Raw genomic sequence first — 21919 nt, forward strand, 5'->3', positions numbered from 1 at the left:
TGAACCATAGCAACAACAGTATGTTGTTTCTTTTACTTGTGAAATTTTTTTTCATGAAATATAAAAGAATAACGTGTTTTTTTATTTTACTTATTTCTTTTTGGTGTTCCAGAATTCATTGTTTATCTACCACACCCAGTGCTCCATGCAATACGTGCCCTCCGTAATACCACCAGGCTTCTCCAACCCCCCATCCCCCTCCCTTCAAAACCCTCAGTTTGTTTCTCAGAGTCCACAGTCTCTCATGGTTCGTCTCCCCCTCCGATTTCCCTCAACTGCCTTCTCCTCTCCATCTCCCTATGTCCTCCGTGTTATTCCTTATGCTCCACAAATAAGCGAAACCATATAATTGACTCTCTCTGCTTGACTTATTTCACTCAGCATAATATCTTCCAGTCCCGTCCATGTTGATACAAAAGTTGGGTATTCATCCTTTCTGATGGAGGCATAGTACTCCATAGTATTTATGGACCATATCTTCTTTATCCATTTGTCCATTGAAAGACATCTTGGTTCTTTCCACAGTTTGGTGACTGTAGCCATTGCTGCTGTGAACATTGGAGTACAGAAGGCCCTTCTTTTCACTGCATCTGTATCTTTGGGGTAAATACCCAGCAGTGCAATTGCAGGGTCATAGGGAAGCTCTATTTTTCATTTCTTTCTTTTTTTTTTTTTAAAGATTTTATTTATCTATTTGTCAGAGAGAGACAGAGAAAGATCACAAGTAGGCAGAGGCAGAGGGAGAAGCAGGCTCCCTGCCGAGCAAGGAGCCCGATACGGGACTCGATCCCAGGATGCTAGGATCATGACCTGAGCCGAAAGCAGCTGCTTAACCAACTGAGCCACCCAGGCATCCCTCTATTTTTCATTTCTTAAGGAATCTCCACACTGTTCTCCAAAGTGGCTGCACCAAATTGCATTCCCACCAACAGTGTAAGAGGGTTCTCCTTTCTCCACATCCTCTCCAACACATGTTATTTACTGTCTTGTTAATTTTGGCCATTCTAACTGGTGTAAGATGGTATCTCAATGTGGTTTTAATTTGAATCTCCCTGATGGCTAATGACAATGACCATTTTTTCATGTTCTGGTAGACATTTATATGTCTTCTTTGGAGAAGTGTCTGTTCCTGTCTTCTGCCCATTTTTTGACATGATTATCTGTTTTGTGTGTGTTGAGTTTGAGGAGTTCTGTACAGATCTTGGATATCAGTCCTTTGTACTGTCATTTGCGAATATCTTCTCGCGTTCTGTGGGTTGCCTCTTTGTTTGTTGACTGTTTCCTTTGCTGTGCAGAAGTTTTTGATCTTGACGAAGTCCCAAAAGTTCATTTTTGCTTTTGTTTCCTTGCCTTTGGAAACATATCTTGAAAGAAGTTGCTGTGGCTGATGTCAGAGGGGTTACTGCCTATGTTCTCCTCTAGGATTTTGATAGATTTCTGCCTCACTTTGAGGTCTTTTATCCATTTGGAGTTTATCTTTGTGTATGGTCTAAGAGAATGGTCGAGTTTCATTCTTCTACACTTCTAGCTGTCTTCTATACTATACTATATATATATAGTATATATATATATATATATACTATACTATACTTCTATACTTCTAGCTGTCCAATTTTCCCAGCACCATTTATTGAAGACACTGTCTTTTTTCCACTGTATATTTTTTCCTGCTTTGTGGAAGATTATTTGACCATAAAGTTGAGGGTCCATATCTGGACTCTCTACTCTGTTCCACTGGTGTAGTGTCTGTTTTTGTACCAGTACCATGCTGTCTTGGTGATTACAGCTGTGTAGTAACGCTTGAAATCAGGCAACGTGATGCCCCCAGTTTTGTTTTTCTTTTTCAACATTTCCTTAGAATTCGGGGTCTCTTCTGGTTCCATACAAATTTTAGAATTGTTGGTTCCAGCTCTTTGAAAAATGCCAGTGGAATTTTGTTTGGGATGGCATTCAAAGTATAGATTGCTCTAGGCAGTATAGACATTTTAGTAATGTTTATTCTTCAGATCCATGAGATGGAATGGTCTTCCATCTTTTTGTGTCTTCTTAATTTCTTTCATGAGTGTTCTGTACCTCGAGTTCCTCAAGTACCAATCCTTTACCTCTTTGGTTAGGTTTATTCCCAGGCATCTAATGGTTCTTGGTGCTATAGTAAATGGAATCAATTCTCTAATTTCCCTTTCTGTATTTCTGTATTTGTTAGTATATAAGAAAGCATTTCTGTGCATTGATTTTGTATCCTGCCACATTACTGAATTGCTGTATGAGTTCTAGTAGTTTGGGGGTGGAATCCTTTTGGTTTTCCATATAAAGTATCATGTCATCTGCGAAGAGAGAGTTTGACTTCTTCATTGCCAATTGAGTACCTTTTATTTCTTTTGTTGTCTGATTGCTGTTGCTAGCACTTCTAGTACTATGTTGAACAAGAGTGGCGAGAGTGGGCATCGTTCTTGTGTTCCTGATCTCAAAGGGAAGGAAGGCTGTCAGTTTTTCCCCATTGAGGATGATATTTGCTGTGGGCTTTTCATCGATAAATTTTATGAAGTTGAGGAATGTTCCCTCTATCTCTATACTTTGAATTATTTTAATCAGGAATGGATGCTGTATCTTGTCAAATGCTTTTTCTGCATGTTTTTGTATTCATGAAATGAAAAAGCATAACCTACATCTTAAAGAAAATAAGATGAATAACTGGAAACCCATTACATATTTGCAGTAAATTTTTAAGAAATGCACTTTGAAAATCTGTCAGTTACACATTTTGTGGTACTTTAATGTTGCCAGCATTCTTGGATTAAAAGTATAGAAATACACCTTCATATAGGAGGCAAAGTACTCATTTCTGTGTTCTATAATGAGCTTCTAGAAATTGATAAGAGAACAATCTAGTAGAGGGTATATAAGAGGATATACAAGAGGCTTTAAAACATAGGAAGTTCATCAACTTAGCATAATAATACAATGTAAATTGGGACTATTCAGCTTTTACTTGTTAGATCGGTAGAATTTCAAAAATCTGTTGAATTACTATTGGTGAGATTATGGGAAATAGGCACAATCACTTCTTGTTGGTATAGATCCCCTGCATCTTACAATTTTCCTGTGTGCCTTTTCATGATTACATTTTTATCCGTTTGCCCAGAGGTTGCTACTGTCCTGAATTTTGCATTTGTTATTCCTTTACTTTTCTTTCAGTTGAACATTGACGAGCACGTACTATGTGCCAGATGCTTGGGTTATATATGTAACTATTACCAATGTTTTAACCTTTATGTAAATAAATGTGATCCTACTGAATATGTTTTTCGTGACTTGTTTTCAGCTTAATGTTTTTATGATTCAGCCGTGTTCGTGCATGCAGTTGTAATTTAATTGCTGTGTTGTACTCTAATACATGTATTCATTCCACAGTAGATACTTAGATTATTTGCCCTTTTTTTGGGCTAATATAAGCAGTGCAGCCATGAACATTCTTGTATGTATCTCTGATAGAGCTCCTAGGAGTGGAATAGTTGGGTCGTAGAGATCTGCTTTTACTTCCTGAGCTCTCTTAGGTGATGCCATAATGTTTTGCAAAGTAGTTGTACTAAAATACACTCTCAAAAGTAAATAACAGTTTTCATTTTTCTGTCTTCTTCTCAACACATAGTATTGTCAACTTTTTAAGAAAGTTTTGTCAGTTACTGAGTGTGAAATAGTTTATAGTTCTCTTAAATTTGTGTTTTCTTAATTGCTAGTAAAATTGAACACCTTTTCATAATAGTTATTGGCCATGTTTCTTGTTTGAAGTTGCTGTCGATGTCTTTGCTCATTTTCACTTGAAGTATTTATTTATAGAAATTTTTAAGTTTTGTGTGTTTTGTATTGTAAATGTCTTCTACTCTGGCTTTTCTTTTTGTTTTCTTAGGTATATTAATGAGTAGGTTTCATATTTTTATTATAGTTGAATTTAAAAATCTTTTCTTTTATGAAGTCATAACTTGTGAAAGAAATCCTACCCTACCCCACATCAGAAAAATGTTTTGCTATATTCCTAAAAGTTCTATCAAGTTTTACTCTTTGTAGTAAATTCTCTCAGGCGTTTGAAATGAAAAAAATTTTAATTGAGGTGTAGGTGACATAGTTTCAGATGTACAACATAGTGGTTTGACAGTTTGTGTGTGTGTGTGTGTGTGTGTGTGTGTATGTATGTGTGTATACACACATTAAAAATGCTCACCACATTAAGTTTAGTTACTGCCTGTCACCACATAGCATTATGGCAGTATTATTGACAATATTCCCTAATCTGTACTTATCCCCGTGGTTTATTCATTTTAAGATTGGAAGTTTATTCTTTTTTTTTTTTTTTAAGATTTTATTTATTTATTTGGCAGACAGAGATCATGAGCAGGCAGAGAGGCAGACAGAGAGAGAGGGGGAAGCAGGCTCCCTGCTAAGCATGGAGCCCTATGTGGGGCTGGATATAATGACTCTGAGATTATGACCTGAGCTGAGACCAGGAGTTGGCTGCTTAACTGACTGAACCACCCAGGCACCCGTGTGTGTGTGTGTGTGTGTGTGTGTGTGTGTGTGTGTGTGTGTGTGTGTGTGTGTTTGTGTGTCTATATATATATAAAGAAAGCTCTAAGACCATCATGGGGCTTGTACTCAAGACTTTGAGATCAGGAGTCACATGCTCTATAGACTGAGCCAGCCAGGTGCCCTCTTTTGTTTTTTTTAGATTCCACATCTAAGTGAAATCGTATGGTGTTTGTTTTCTCTCTGATTTAGCTCACTTAGCATAATTCCCTCTAGGCCCACTCATGTTTTTGTAAATGGCAAGATTTCATTCTTTTTTACGGCTGAGTGTTACTTCATTGTATGTATATCTATACCACATCTTTATCCATTCATCTATCATTGGTTACTTGCATTGTTTCCGTATCTTAGCTCTTATAAATAATGCTGCAATTAACAGGAATGTGTATATCTTTTTTAAGGTCCACTGTTTCTTCTTCTTTTTTTTTTTTTTGAGTGTACTTGACACACAATGTTACATTAGTTCCAGGTGTACAGCTTAGTGATTAAACAACTCTATAAATTATATTGTGCCCACACAAGTGTAGCTATCATCTGTCACCAGGTAACATTATTTAAATACCACTGGCTATATTTCCTATGATGTACTTTATATTCTGCTAACTCAATTCATTCCATAAGTGAGAACCTTCTCCCATTTTGTCCATTGGCAGTTATTTGGCAGGCATCTCTGTATTTATAGGACTGATTCTGCTTTTTGTATGTTTATTTGTTTTTGTGTTTTAGATTCTGCATATAAATCAAGTCATATGGTATGTCTTTCTCTAACTTCTTTTGGGTAGCATAATACTCCCTAGGCCCATCCACGTTGTCTGAAATGGCAAGATATCATTTTTTAACGTCTTAGTAATATTCCATTGTGTGTATATGTATATGTGTGTATGTATGTGTATACATATGTGTAATATTCCATTGTGTGTGTATACGTGTATGTACCTGTGTATATACACATGTATACACACACATATATGTACACACTACATCTTATTTATCCATTCAGCTATGGATGGACACTTGGGTTGCTTCCATATCTTGGCTGTTGTAAATAATGTTGCAGTAAACATAGGACCACATACATATTTTTGAATTAGTGTTTTCATTTTCTTCTGGTAAATATGCAAAAGTGGAATTACTAGAATTTATTGGGTTTCTATTTTTAACTTTTTGAGGAACCTCCATATTGTTTTCCATAGTGGATGTACCAATTTACATTCCTACCAAGGGTTCCCTTTTCTCCACAGTCTTGCTAATACTGGTTATTGTCTTTTGAAACTAGCCATTCTGACTGGTGTGAAGTGATGACTCATTGTGATTTTGATTTGCATTTCTTTGATGATTAGTGATATTGACCATCTTTTCATGTATCTCTCAGCCCTTCTTTGGAAAAATGTTTATTCAGGTCATCTGCCCATTTTTAATCAGATTTTCTTTGGTGTTGATGTATATGAGTTCAGTTTATATTTTGGATATTAACCCTTTATAGATATAGCATTTGCAAATATCTTCTCCCATTCATTAAGTTGCTTTTTTGTTCTGTTGATGGTTTCCTTTGCTGTGCAAAAGCTTTTTAGTTTGATGTAGTCCCAGTTAATTATTTTACTTATTTTGTTTACCTTTCCTGAGGAGAGAGGTTCACAAAGATATTAAGACCAATGTCCAAGACTTGACTGCATATGTTTTCTTTTAGGAGTTTTATGGCTTCAGGTCTTACATTGAGGTTATTAAACAATTTTGAGTTCATTTTAGCATATGGTGTGAGAAAGTAATCCAGTTTCATTCTTTTGCACTACCTATTGCATTTACCTGTTGTATTCCAGTACTCTTTTGGAACTGATTTTTTAATATGATACGAGGGGTCTCAGGGAGTGATGTAACCATTATTTCTATGAATGATCAACAGTCTCACTGTCATGTCGTAAGTAGTTTTCTCTTTTCCCATCCATCGTCAATGGAGTCACCTGTCAGCTATGTCACAGTCTGTTTTTGGATCATAGTCATTATTATGGGTTTATAGTAAGAATTGATACCTGCTTTGGGAATTCCCCTTACATTTTTCTTTCATAGTGTCTTGGCAGTTTGGCTGTCTTGGATTACTCATGCATAAGAAGCAGCTTGTCATGTTTAATAAAAAATGCTCTTGGGACTTCAGAGTTGCATTGAATGTGTAGATCAGTTTAGGAAGAACTGACATCTTAATATATGGTGTCTTCCTATCTGTGAATTTTGGCATCTTCTCCATTTATTTAGATCTTATTAAATGTCTTCAAATACAGTTTTTTAACTTTCTGGACTTTTGCTCAGGCATATGTTGGATTTATTTCTTAGGTAACTTATACTTTTTTTTTCCTATTATAATTACTTATAAAGTTTTTCTTTGCCTGTTTAGCTGTTGGGGTATAGAAATACAAAGAAAAAACTGATCTGTGGTAGGCTTTCTTGGTTAAATTTTTATCTTTCAGAAAATTTGTCTGCAAATTTTTTTTGAGTTGTGTATGCAGTTAATCATTTCATGTGCTGATGGCAGTTTGGTATCAAACTCTTATTACATGTTTCTTACTTTAATGTCTGACCAGAATGTTTAGTACAGTGTTGAGTAGAAGCATTAGTACTGGGTAAGCATGCTTCTGTTACCAATCTTAAAAGAAGTGCTTCTAGGATTTTTCCATATTTGCTTTATATTTTTGGTAAAACACATTTTTTTAGTTTCTAAAAGTTTTCTTCTATTTCTGTTTTGCTAATCCTTTTGTGAGTGCTGAATTTTATTAAATGCTTCGTCTGTTGTGGGATAATTTTCTCATTTCATAGGTTGAGTTAATAAATTATATCTGTACATTCTTTCCTATTTATTTATTTTTTTTTTTTAAGTTTATTTAAGTAATCTCTACACCCAATGTGGGGCTTGAACTCATGACCGGAGATCAAGAGTCACATGTTCTTCTGACTGAGTCAGCCAGATGCCCCCATTTTACCCAGTTTAAACTCACTTGTCTTACTGAAATAAGTCCAAATTGGTGCTTCTGTATACTGGATTTATTCTGGTAATATCTGTCAGGGTGTGTGAAGGCCCTGAGATTTTACCCTGCTAATAAGTTAGGCAATTATTGTTTCATAGGTAGTGGCAGAAGACAGTGAGACTTCTGGGTCAGAGACAAAAAATGTTATCACTTTAAGCCACAAGATGGGCCCAGACATATGCTGTGTACACAGTGAGTTTGTGTTGTAGCTGAGTGGTTAATGTCCAACACTCTAGCACTTTTCAAGCTAGCACCGAATACTGTAGTAAGCAGTAAAAAACTAGTTCTGATTCCCTGGGGGTAGGGGGGTGGGGAGCAAAGAGTTACATGGAAATATTGCTGTGGTTGCCTTAACCTATTTCGTTGCCTGTATCACTAGCTACAGAAACTGCTCAGCATCAAATTCATAAGCCTCAGAATCTGTCACACTCACCAAGAATGAATAGGGAAGCACAGGTCCCTGGTGGCCTGCCTCTCCCAATAAAAAAAATTTTTAGGAATTTTAAACATACGCTCATGAACAAGACAGACCTAAATAAGATTCTTAATTGGTTTTTCTTAGACTTTGTGTAAGATTGAGCTAATGTGTTCATTAAAATTTTGGTTGAATAATTCTGTAAAACTCTCATTGCCAGTTGTTTCTTTGTGGAAGATATTTAAGTACCACCCCAATATATTTGTAGTTTTAAGAACTGTTGAGGATTTCTGATTGTTAATGAGTCAGTTTTGTTGGACCATATGTGTACTATTGGAATTTGTTAGCTTTTTAATTTTTCATGTTTATTTGCTTGAGTGTTCATAATACTGTCTTGATACATTTTTAGAGTGTTCTATTTATAGCTGTATCACCCCTCTTCATTTCTAAGATTGTTTATTTGTGCTATTTTTTCTGATGTAGCCTCCCCAGGATTTGTCCGTTATGTTATTTCCATTGAATCAATGTTGTCTTTTATTTTTCAAAAACTGGTTCATTTCTGTGTTTCTTTATTCTGTTTTGTCTAGATATAAATTTCCTTTTTTTCTCTTTTTAAGTTGGATATATGGTTTAGTTTATACTTAGATTTTCTTATTTTATGTAAGCATTTAAGTAAGGCTATAAATGTGCCTATTTGGCTATTTTTGTTGTTGTTTTTGCATCCCACAATTTTGATATGAAGTATTTTCCTTTTTGTCTTGGCCTGAGTACTTTTAATATAGGTTATCATATCTTCTTTGACCCATTAGTTATTTAACATTTCCATCCATATATGATTTTAAATATATTTTTTTTATTGTTAGCATTAAAGTTAACTGCATTATAGGCAGTTAGGGTAATCTGTATGAATCCATTGTTTGACATCTATTGATTCATACTTTATGACCTAATATGTGATCTAGTATATGATCTAGTATGTGATCAATTTTTGTAAATGTTTTACTGCATCTGCAAGAATATTGTTTTTCTAATTGTTGGGCATAGGTCTATATATTTGTCCTTTAGATCAGATTTGTTGCTCAGGTTTTGTATATCTTTACAAATTTTTGACTCTGCTCTTTTAGTAATTAAGGTGATTAATGCTAAAATATCCACTAAAATTGTGGGTGTGCTAATTTGCCTATGTAGTTTACTCAGCTTTTGCTTTATATCCTTTGAGGTTATTTTATTAGGTATACCATGTACACCTATATATTGTTGTATATTTGCTGTGTTGTATATATTGCTATACCTTCTGGCAAATAGAATCTGATATTGGGTAGTGATCCTCTTCCTCTCTTGTTAAGTATTTTCATCTTATGGTCTATGTTGTCTAATATTACAGCTGTGCAAGTTTTCTTTTGGTTAATGTTTGTCTAATATATCTTTTATCATCTGTTTACTTTCAACCTTTCTGTGTACTCATGCTTAGGTGTATCTCTTACAAATAGTATATAGCTGGACTTTGCTTTTTTTTTATGATTTATTTATTTGAGAGAGAGTGTGTGTTCAAGCAGGGGGAGGGGCAGAGGGAGAGGGAGACAAGCAGACTCTCTGCTGAGCAGGGGGAGCCCAGGCTGGGACTTGATCCCAGGACCCTGAAATCATGAACTGAGCCAAAATCAAGGGTCCAGTGTTTAATCGGCTGAGCCTTCCAGACATTCCTGGACTTTTTTAAAAAATCCATTCTGACTTTATTTTGTTTTTAATGTGGGTTCAGACTGTCCTACCTTTTGATATTACTCTTTGTGGTTGTGTAGCATGCGATCTCCAACTTAGTGATTATTTTTCACATTTGCTTTTATACCTTTAGATGCTTTACATTTCCATATAAATTATAGAGTCAGCTTATTATTTCTGCAGAATATCCTGCTAAAAATCCTTTTTTCAGGATTGTGATGAACACATAGATCAGTCTGAGGAGATTCAGGACTTAATCTTAGGACTTAAGATTGTGTTTTCCAATCTGCTAATACAGTATATCTTTTAATTATGCAGGTCTGCTTTATTTCTTTAATGCTTTTTAGATTTCAGCATGCAGATCTATTAAATTATTAAATTATAAAATATTAATATTAATAAAATATTTTATCTTATTAATAAATAATATTTTAATATTTTAATAATTAATATTATTAAAATATTATAAATATTTTGCTATATTATACTTATTGATACTTTTGCTTTTTGAATTTCTACTTATTCATTGATACTATAGAACTAAAATACAATTGTTTTTTAAATACATTGACCTGGTCTCTTGCAACATCTGTAAACTTTTACAAACTTTTAATCTGTGAATAGAGACTGTTTCATTTCTTCCTTTCTGATACATATTGTTTTAATTTGTTGCCTTATCACATTGGCAAAAGTATTAGGAGAGTATTAAATACATGTGATGACAGTGCGTGTCCTTGCCTTGTTCTCAATTTTATGCAAAAACAGTCTCTTACCATTAATTATATTAGTGACAAGTTTGTTGGTAGATGCTTTTTCAGGTTAAATAAATTTCCTTCTAGTTAATTTTTGCTTGAAGGTTTTTGTCATCAATGCAAGTCGAATTTGATCCAATACTTTGTGTGAGACTAAGAGGTGATCTTGTAACTTTTTTTCCTTATTGTGTTTATATGTTGAATTACTTAAATAATTTTCAGATCTTGAGCCAGCCTCTATTCCCATTTTAAAACTGACTTGGTCATTATGTATTCTCATTCTAATATATTGAAATGTATTACCTAAATATATGCCAAATATATGTACTAGTGTATATCTAAATATATATACTCATATGTGTCTAAATATATACTGTTTTGTTGAGAAGATATACATTAGTGATCATAAGACATTGTCTTAAAATGTCTTTGATATGATTTCAGAATACTGGTGACCTCATAAAATGAGTTGGAAAGTGTAACTAACACTTCTTTTTTCTAGAAGAGTTTGCATAACATTTGTATTACTGCTTTCTTAACTGATTGATAGAATTTTTCAGTAAAACCATATGCACCTGGAATTTTTCTTTGTTGAAAGGTTTTTAACTACTAACTCAATTTCTTTCACAGGTAAAGGACATTGAGATTATTGCTTTCTTAGTATAGCTACTTCCCTCTTTTCTGTTTGCATGGCATACCTTCTATTCTTTGCTTTCAGTCTATTTGTGTCTTTGAATCTATAGTGTATCTTTTGTGGATAGCATAAAATTGTTTTATTCATTTTGCTAATCTCTGCATTTTAATCAGTTTAATCCACTTATACTTAATGTATTTGCTGATAAGGTAGGATTTTCATCACATTTTGCTATTTCTGTATCTTAGTTCCTTCTTGTTCCACTGTTTCTCAATTAATGCCTTCTTTTTTCGTGTTAAATGAATATTTTCCAGAGTGCCAATTTCATTCCCTTGTTTCTTTTGCTATATTATTTTGAACTGTTTTTTTAGTGATTACCCTGGGGATTACAAGTAACATCTTATTTATGGTAGTCTTAATTTGGATTAATATCAAGTTAATTTCAGTAATGTTAAAAAAGAAACTTTGCACGTCTATATAACTCCATTCACTTCTCATTTATGCTGTTACTGTCATAAGTATTATCTTTGTATATTGTGTGGCCATCAACATAGATTTATCATTATTGCTATATGTAGTTGTCTCTTAGATTGAAAAGTGATAAAACCACTAATTATATTTATACTGTCATCATAGATACCTATGTAGTTATCTTTATTGGTACTCTTTATTTTTATCATACAGATTCAAGTTACCATCCAGGAATCCCTTTAATATTTTCTGTAGGACTGATATAGTCACAAACTCATTCAGTTTTTGTTTATCTGGGAATGTCTTAATTTTTCCCTCATCTAAGAAGGATATTTTTGCTAGATACAGAATTCTTAGTTGGCAATTTTTTTCTTTCAGCACTTTGAATATGTCATTCTCCTACCTTTTGGCCTCCATAGTTTTCTTTTCTTTTCTTCTTTTTTTTTTTTAAGATTTATTTTTAAGTAATCTCTGCACACACCATGGGGCTTGAAGCTATGACCCCAAGATCAAGAGCTACATATTCTACTGACTGAGGCATTGAAATCTATCCAGTTCACTGTTCAGATTCTGACTTGTGCACAGCCTCAAGATCAGGAAGAAGTGAGAACTTAGACTGTTTTTAGGTCTTTCCTAAGCATATGCAAAGCTGCCCACATTTATGGTTTTCTAGATAACCTGGAATATGTCAGAACTTTATAAAGCCCTTATTGACATCTTACTCCAAAGCTTTTCCTTTTAAGTATTTAGTCTTTTGTTTGCCTTACGTGTTTCAGTGACCTCAGACAGCCATAAGTTAGATCATTTACCAGTAATGATTTCCACAGATGTATGTGCCCTTAGACCCTCTCCCACTTCAGGTAGAAGGCTTTTAGGACTTGGCAGGAGTCAAGGAACTACCAGCACACGAGTCAGATAATGGCTAGTTTTGAGATTCAGGTTTTGAAAGGCTCTAGTTTCATCTTGGTTACTTCAGTGGTTGCCAGGCTGCCTTGGCAGTGAGGGCCCAGAAGAAGTCAAACTCCACAATTACCTTACCCATATTCTGCCATTTGCTCTTACGAAGGGGCAGATTTTTGGAGGTCCTTACTCTGCCATTTTTGGCTGAGTTTTCTATTTTGTTTTGAGTGATGTGTGGTATTTTCTTTCAAAGAATTTGATCATTTTTCTCTAAGTTGTTGAACTTAAGAACAAAGTTTCCTTAGTATTCCCTGTCTTAATGCCTCAAGGACTATTCCTTATTTAATTCTTGATATTTATGAGTTGTGTCTTTTTTTTTTGATCAAATGTAGGTTTATCAATTTTCTTTTTCAGAGTATCATATTTAGGCTCAGTAGTAGTCTCTTGTTTTTGGTTATAAATTTTATTGATTTCTGCTCTTTATTTTTCTTTCTGGTTTCTTTGGAGTTTATTTGCTCTTCTTTTTTTAGATTCTTTGTCTTTTTAAGATTTTATTTATTTATTTGACAGACACAGTGAGAGAGGGAACACAAGCAGGGGGAGTGGGAGAGGGAGAAACAGGCTCCCCGTGGAGCAGGGAGCCTGAATGGGGGCTCGATCCCAGGACCCTGAGATCATGACCTGAACTGAAAGCAAGTGCTTAATAACTGAGCCCTCAAATGCCCCTTTTCTAAGATTCTTAATATGGAAGTTAAGTCCTTAATTTTAGATATTTTTTCCAATATAAGGATTTAATGTTAGAAATTTCTCTCTAGGTACTGAGGTTCGTCTTATAATTTGGTAATGTATTTTCATTTTAATTAAAACTTTTTGTGATTTTTATCTATTTTTATCTTTGAGCCATGGATTACTTAGAAGTGTGATATTTAATTTTAAAATATTTGGAGATTTTCTAGTTCTGTTGTTGATTCATAGTTTTTAATGATCAGTATGCTCTTCATTTCTTTAAAACATGTTACAGTTTGTTTTCTGGACCAGAATATGGTCTGTCTTGGCGACTGTTGTGTACACTTGAAAAGATTGTATATTTTCCTCAGTATTACATAAATATCAGGTCAAGTTGGTTTATGTGTTTTTCTGATCTCCATCTTTACTGACTTTGTTTGTTACTTCTTTTATTGATAATTAGTGGAGGAGTGTTGAAGTCTGGAACACCGTTTTGCAGCCTTTGAAAATACTATTCCACTGTATTCCAGCTTCATTCTTGCTCATGGATTTTACTGCCATTACCATGTTTTTGTTTTGTTTTTAAGTAATTAGTTATTTTTCCTAATAGGTTTTAAAGTTTTCTGCTTGCAATTGGCATTCTCTAGTTTGCAGTACAACGTAAAATGAAATCCTTTCATATACTACTTTGTATACATTGTGCTTCTTCAGTCAGTTTAGTCATTTAAAAAAAAAATTCTGTTTTGAAAGTTTGTTGCCTTTTTCTTTTAAAATAACCGCATCTTCTCCCTTCTTTCCAAACTTTCTTTCTGGCTAGGACTTAGACTAGCCATTGTTTATTGTTCTGCTGTTGTGTGTCAGAATCTAAAATTTCCTTCAGTTTTCTTGTTTTTATCTCCTTTGTTGGTTGTTGCATTTGGGTTTTCCTAGAGACTCTGAGGCTCGTAGTTCAGTTTACCATAATTATCTTACTACACAGGAGCAACACTCAAGCGGTTTTAAGATGTGGAAAGAGAGGAAGAGTCCTGTAGTTTTATGATTAGGTCTCAGTCTTTTAATGGGTCTTTGAGGTAGGTCTGTTCCTTCCTACTCTCTCTTCCCCAGGTCAGGTTAGAGGGGGCTGGAGTGTTGGATATTTACTTGAGATTAAATGGTAAAAACTGACCTGATTATATTCTGCTAAAATAGTTTTCCTTGCATGCAGGACTTGTTAATGGGAGCATTTTTGCCCCCAGAAACACAAGAGGATTTTTTTTCCAGTTTTTATTTTAAAAACCTAGTGGGGCTCTTGGAAATAAAACTCAGGGAACTGTTGGAGGCTCCTAAGATTGTGTGCCTTTGATTTTTTTTTTTTTTTTTTAACTCTCAAGCTAATTTTCTCCAAAGCTCCAGCAATTTGTCCCTTATGACTTAAAGTGTGCCCGTTGATCCTAGTTCTATTCCTGGGCTCCTATATCTGGACTTTTGCTGCCGTTCGGCTGTGATTCTCTGTATCTGCTTGTTTGTGTTCATGGCAGCAGTTTGCCTTATGACTTCAATTGTGGGGACAGGAGTGACTAACTTCCAAGTTCTTTATATATTGAGCCAGAGACCCAACTCCTGTTCTCTATTTCTAGAGCTCAAATTTAATATATGTTAAGATTTCTTATCTAACATATCTATTACTGTCTCCTGCTTTTTATCTTTCTGACTCTTGGTGATGCATTTTTGGTAGTTTCTTTGAATGTACTTTTTTCTGTTCACTAATTTTATTTTTAGTTGTGTCTGATGTACTGCTTAGCTCGTTGATCATAGTTTTTTCCCCGCCTAGTACTTTGAGTTATAATTATATATAGTAAAATATCCCAATATTTTAGTATGCACTGTGCCTGATTTTGATAAAAGTATACACATGTGTTACCACTGCCTACCTTAAGATATAGGCATTTTTGTCACACCAGGAAATTTCATTTTTCTCTTTCAAGTCATTTGGAAACTGCCAACCAGATTTTCACCACAGTTGGAGCATTTTATACTTCTACTAGCAATATGAGAGTTCCAAGTACCCTACATTTTTCTGTCACTTTTTTGGTCAATATTTTTTTTTTTATTTAATTATGCAACAGAGAGAGAGATCACAATCAGGCAGAGAGAGAGAGAGAGAGAAGTAGGCTCCCCGCTCAGCAGAGAGCCCGATGCGGGACTCGATCCCAGGACCCTGAGATCATGACCTGAGCAAAGGCAGTGGCTTAACGCACTGAGCCACCCAGGCTCCCTTTTTTGGTCAATATTTTAAAATTTTAGTTGTTCTGCTGAGTGTGTGTTGAAGATTTTGTTTGCTTCAGTAGTTAAAACCTTTGTTTCTGGAAGTTCCATGGTTTTTGTCTTTTCAGATCTGTTTGCAAGACTGTTGTTGCATGCCTGTCTGAACAAATTCCTCTTTTATTTCTTAAGGGAATATATAGACTTAACAATAGCTTGTTTGTTTGTTTTTTTAATATTTGATACATCTGTACTGTTAGTACTCAGATATTCCTGATCACCATCATGAAAAAATTCTTACTTTCCTCTCATATTTTACCAACTTGTGTTTGGTTTTCCTTTCACTTGAAATGTCTTCCTTTCTCCATATGTAATATAAATATTCTAACTAGGAAGAAAAAAAGGAGATTTTTTTTTTAAATGATAGCATTCATTCTTTTTCATATAGGACTGTTTGTCTTTCAGTTAGAATATTGTCTTCAGAGATAAAATAGAACTTATAAAGGTTAATTCAGGGTGCTGAATTGTGATATTACTTCAGAATTGACTTAACATTAGTATATATGTTTATATATGTGATTTTGGCAAACGTAAATTGTAAGTATATAGTATAAACACTGAAATCTGGAAAGAACATTTTTGAAGTTTTATGACTATCTCAAAGTATTTCTTTAGATTCACATAATTTCTTTAAATTTATGTAACAGATTAAATACTTTAAAATTCACTTTACAAAATTAGTATTTTATTGTGTACATTTGTCTGTCTTACAGATTTTTTTTTTTTGTATTCTGCTTTAGGCAATCCTTTATCACAGGATATTCTCAATTTATACCAGGACCCAGATGGAACCCGAAAGCTACTGAACTTCATGCTTGACAATCTTGCAGGTAACTCTTAATGATCAGTCAGTGAACTCTACATGTATTCCTTCTAGATAATAAGTCAAATGCTCTTTAAGCTTTCTTTAAGCTTTTTTTTTTTTAATAGCTTTTTTAGATTTTCTTTTGTTAACTGTATCCCATGGTAGTGGGACACTGTTTTCATATACTGAGTGGTTTCTATTTACCAAGCAATATATTAGGAGCTTTAGTTAAATTATCTCATTTAATTTTCCCAAGAATCTAAGAGGTCCAAATTTTTACTGATATTGTACACATACAAGTTCTAAGATTCAGAGAATAAATTAATTTTCCCAAGTTAATACAGCTGATATATGCCAGAGCTGTGAACCCAAGATTGTCTTGCTCTTGATCACAAATATGTAGTTATTAATTATTTAAATTTGATGGAGATTACGTGGATCACATACACTGTACACACTTTTTGTGCATGAAATTACAGTTTGATTCACTACACAGTTGTGGAGATTTTGTGAGCAGGATTTTGATTAAGAACACGTCTGACTAAATTAGTTGTATTCCAAAGGGAAGTTTTCTCTGTAAGAAATCTTTTAAGTATTGACACAACCTTTTTTTTTGCTTAAGTACTCAGAATATGAGGAGAAGTATGTAGATGCTTAAATTCAGATCTTTTTCTTAGAATAATGTCTTTCTAAAATACAGAATCCTGAAACAGAGCTAGAGAAATCTAGATTCTAACATGAAGCCCTCATCGCAGTATGTTGTCTATACCCCCCTATTTTTTAAAGAAAAGTGTGAAATTTAATCTTCCTTTACAGAACATATACTCTTTTTAATTCTCTCTCCATCATAGAAGACACCTACATATACATTTTTTAAAAAAGTAGTATTTACAATAATGTAAAACCAAATTAATGTCATCTAGCATTTTTTGGCTTTATAAAGACTAAAATTTGGGGGGAGAGAGATAATAAACAAGTCTTTTCAATAAAAAATTAACAATATATGGCTAAAAGTTTAATTTAGCTATGTATGTGTACACTATTTCCTTTCTGCTTTAAAAATACATATCTCCATTGTCTAAATAGATGTAGCCATTTGATCCATTGATATGGGTGTATGTGTGTGTAATTTTTAAGGAGTTCTTCAGTGCTTTAGATACAAGTTATTTGTTGGTGTATATATTGCTGGTATCTTCCCCCATGCTGTTGTTTGCCTTTCCTCTTTCTTAATTTGTCTTTTGATGAACAGAAGACATTTTAAAGAATTGAATTTATTGATCTTTTCTATTATGGCATTGCTTTTGTGTGCTATTTAAGAATTTTTCCCTACCTCAAGCTCAAGGATATATTTTCCTGTATCTAAACATTCCATCTTTCACTTGTAATATTTAAAGCTAGTATCTTCCTAGAATTGAAATTTGTGTAACACAGGAGTCAATTTTTATAACTTTTCCATAATAGAGGTTAAATTGACCTTGAGTCACTTATTGAAAAGACTGTCCTTTCATTACTGCTTTTAATTGCCATCTTTGTCATAAATTTTCATTGTATGTATGGGTTTATTTCTGATGTTTTGTATCCTCCGTTCATTTCTAGTAGTCTTTACGACAGTATAACAGTGTCTTTAATTATGGTATTTTTATAAAATGTCTTAAGATTCAGTAGACTGGGTCTTCCCTCTTGACTTGATTCTGAAGTCTAAGCTAGTTTTAGGCCCGTGCTTCCTTTACCTTGTATTTTCATTAAAATTGTTGGAATTGGCTTTTCAAATTTCTCCCCTCCCCAAAAGATAGGGATTTAGGTTGAGAATATATTGAATCTATAGATTGCTTTGGAAATAATTGACATGTTTACAACACTGGATCTTCTAATCTAACAGTGTTGAATATTCTTTGATTTATTGTGCTTTCTCTAATCTCTCCCGCTATTGAGTTTTAGGTTTCTGTGTAGTGGTCTTCACATTTTTTATTCCATTTTTTCTAGGTATTGACTTTTTATTTTATTTTATTTTTCTTTCCATAGCACATACACTCCCCAATGTCCATCACCCAGGCTAGGTATTGACTTTTTGATGGCCTCATAAACCGTCTTTTCAGAAATGAATCTTAATAAGGTTATTATTGCTTATTTATGGAACATAATTGGGTTTTATATATTTATTGGTGTTCATATACTTTGCTGAACACTTGTAAATGCCTTTGGTAAATACATACTGAGCCACTTAGCTAACTTCTTTTTAATCCTAATGTATTTTTATTTCAGTTTCTATAATTGTATAATTTGTGAATAATGACACTTTTATTACTCTCTAATTCTTGTATATCTTTTATTTCTTTTTCTTGCCTTATTGCACTTGCTAAGCTCACCAGTAGATGGTAACTCAAAGTAGTGATAATTTGTCTAATTTCAAAATTTATTAGCTTTTATTAATTACAACTAAATGTGAACTTCACCATTATATAAGTTAAGGAAGTTTATCAGATTAATAAGTTTTCTTCTGTTTCTAGTTTGTTAGTTTCTAATTTTTTAATATGAACAAATGTTTAATTTTTCAAATGCTCTTTCTCTGTTAAGATGAAGACATATTTTCTGTCTTTGGTAATGCATTGGTTATTTTCATGTTATACCACCTTTTTATTCTTAAAATAAATTCAAATAGGTTGTAATAAAGTTTTTCATGTATTCCTTTATGCAGTTTGCTAATATTTTACTTAGGATTTTTCACATGTGAGTTTGAGTGAGAGTGGCTGATATTTTTCTTTTTTCACCATCCTTGTCAGGTTTTAATAAAAAGATTATACTGGCATTGTAAAGTTTATTTTCTGTTATTTGAAAGAGTATTTGAGATTGGGGTTTTTTAAAAACATTTTATTCATTTATCTGACATAGAGCATGTGTGTGCATATATGTGTGGGTCCAAAGTGGGGAGGGTCAGAGAGAGGGGGAGAAGCAGGCTCCCCACTGAGCAGGGAACCAGATGCAGGACCCAATCTTAGTACCCTGGGATCATGACCTGAGCTGAAGGCAGATGCTTACCCAACTGAGCCACCCAGGTGCCCAAGGTATTCTTACTTCTTACATGTCTTATAGAATACATCGGAGTCTGGGGTTTCTTTGAAGGAAATTCTCAATTACTGGTTAAATTTCTTTAATAACTATAGTACTGTTCTGATTCATCATTTCTCTATCAGTTTCTGAAAGTTGTGTTTTTTTGTAATTTGTCCATTTTATCTAAATCTTCATATTTATTGACATAAAGTTGTTCAGAATATCTTTTAATGTTTATTTGATATATAGGGATGTCTCTTTCCATTCCAGATATTAGTTATTTATGTTGCCCTTCATGCATAGTCTTGTCCAGGTATTTATTGATATTTTCTTTGGAAAAAAGAACCAATTTTTACTTTATTGGTGTGCTCTTATTTTTAATATCAGTGATTTTTAAATTTTTGTTCCTTTGCCTTTCTTTGGGTTTCCTTTGCTGTTCTTTTTCTAACTTCTTAACATCTAAATCATTAACTTTTAGACTTTCTTTTTTTTCTCACAGTATTTACTTATAAATCTCCTTTTAAACATGGCTTTTAGCTGCATCCTTCAAGTTTTAATTTGTATTATTTTTATTATCATCCACTTTATATCTGTATATATATTTTGAGATTTTATTTGAGAGAGTGAGAGCAGGGAGAGCAGGGGGGAGGTAGATGGAGAGGGAGCGGTGACTTCCCTGCCTAGCAGGGAGCCCAGTGTAGGACTCTATCTCAGGACCCTGGGATCATGACCTGAACTGAAGACGGACACTTAACCGACTGAGCCTCCCAGGTGCACCCAGTTTATATTTTCTAATAGCTCTCATCATTTCTTTTTAGATGAATCATTTAGAAGTATCTTTATTTCTAGGGGAGATGTTTTCTTTGTCATTGATTCCTAGCTTAATTTCATTGTGGTCAGAGAGTACTCTAAATGATCAAAATTTTTAAAATGTGTTATTTATTAGCCAGCATATGCTTAATTTTTCTAAATGTTAAGATGCACTGAAATAGAATATGCATTTTGTAGTTATTTGGTATTATATTCTATAAATATTAGTTTAAGTTTGTTCATTGTTTGAATAAGACATATATACTTGGTACTTTGTTTTTATTCATTATTTGTAGACCTGTGTTAAAATTTCCCCCTTTGTAGATTTGTTTATTTCTTATAGCTCTTGCAGGGATCAAAAGGATTGATTGTTTTATCATTATGTAATCACTTTCTTTGTTCTTAGTATTTCTTTTTAATTACATATAATGAGGGTATATTTTCATGTGTTTCATTTTTCTGGTTATTTGAAGTGTTTTATCAGCTCCTGATGCTATTCTTATTACTTTAATATTAATATGACTAATGAAAATATGTAGCTATGCAAGTTCTTTCTGGGTAGAATTTGCACTGTATACTTTTTTCTGTTCTTGTATGTTTAACCTTTCTGTTTCCTTATATCCTAGTAATTCCTTCTGTCTGTTTGGTTTTATTTTGTTCTTTTTCTTATTTGAAGGAAAAACTTAGTTTGATTTGAAATTCTTCCTTTTTATAAATGCAAGCATGTAGCATTATAGTTCTTCCTCTCAGAACTACTTTAGCTGTACCCCACAAATTTGGATATGTTGTATTTTCATTCTATTTGATGTATTTTTAAAAATTTCCTTTGAGACATCCTCTTCCACTCATGGATTATTTAGAAACATGTTGTTTAATTTCTTGTTCTTTCTTTTATACTTGTCTGATTCCAGTTGGAAAACATAGTCTGCATTATTTTAGTTCTTTTAAATTTTCTGGGGTTTGTTTTATTGTTGGTGAATGATTCTTTAAACATAAATTAAATTAGATCATGTTAGTTGGGGGTGCTATTCTATTCTTCTTTATCTTTTCTAATTTTTTTATCTAGTGCTGTTATAAATACTGACATTATAGTGTAGAAATTCCCAACTGTAATTGTAGATTTGTGTATTTTTCTTTTCAGCCATGTCAGTTTTTGCATCGTGTGTTTCGAAGGTATATTGTTTGGTATATACATATTTAGAATTAGTACATTCTAATGTGGTGGTTTGAAACTTTTATTATTATGTAATGATCTTCTTTGTTTCTAGTATTTTCCTTGCTCTTTGAAGTCTGATTTAGCTGCTGTTAATATAACCACTCTGCTTTTTTTGTTGTTGTTTAATACTGGCATGGTGTATCTTTTTCCATCCTCCTCCAACTTTACTATGTCGTTGTATTTGACATGAGTTTCTTGTAGACAATATACAGTTGAGCCATGTATCACGTTTTTATATCTGTCCTGCCAGGATTCTGCTCTTTTAATTTGTATACTTAGATAATTTAATTTAAAGTAATTATTGATTGTAGAACTTAAGTCTTCCATTTTTTAAGTTGTTTTCTGTTTGTTTCCTCTGTTCCTCCTTACTTTATCTTGTCTTGGTTTCCTGGGGGTGACTTAAACATTTTTTTAGAATTCTACATTGTTTTATTTATGCTATTTTTGAAACTTAGAGTTCTGATTCGAAATTCTTTTCTTAGTGTTGCTCTAGATATCACAATATACATATTTAGCATAGTCTCCTG

At 33.3% G+C, this 21919-nt stretch overlaps 1 protein-coding gene across 3 annotated transcripts in view; it reads left to right on the plus strand.

The window, feature by feature from the left end:
• The window catches only part of CNOT6L (CCR4-NOT transcription complex subunit 6 like), a 117504-nt gene that overhangs the window by 49640 nt on the left and 45945 nt on the right, over positions 1–21919 (plus strand). For all 3 annotated transcript variants that reach the window (XM_045994840.1, XM_045994844.1, XM_045994837.1), the window contains exon 5: positions 16254–16343. In XM_045994840.1, coding sequence (XP_045850796.1) covers positions 16254–16343 — 90 coding nt within the window. The remainder of the gene's footprint in view (positions 1–16253; positions 16344–21919) is intronic.

Source organism: Meles meles, chromosome 2, assembly GCF_922984935.1.
Source record: "Meles meles chromosome 2, mMelMel3.1 paternal haplotype, whole genome shotgun sequence".
Taxonomy (NCBI): Eukaryota; Metazoa; Chordata; class Mammalia; order Carnivora; family Mustelidae; genus Meles; species Meles meles.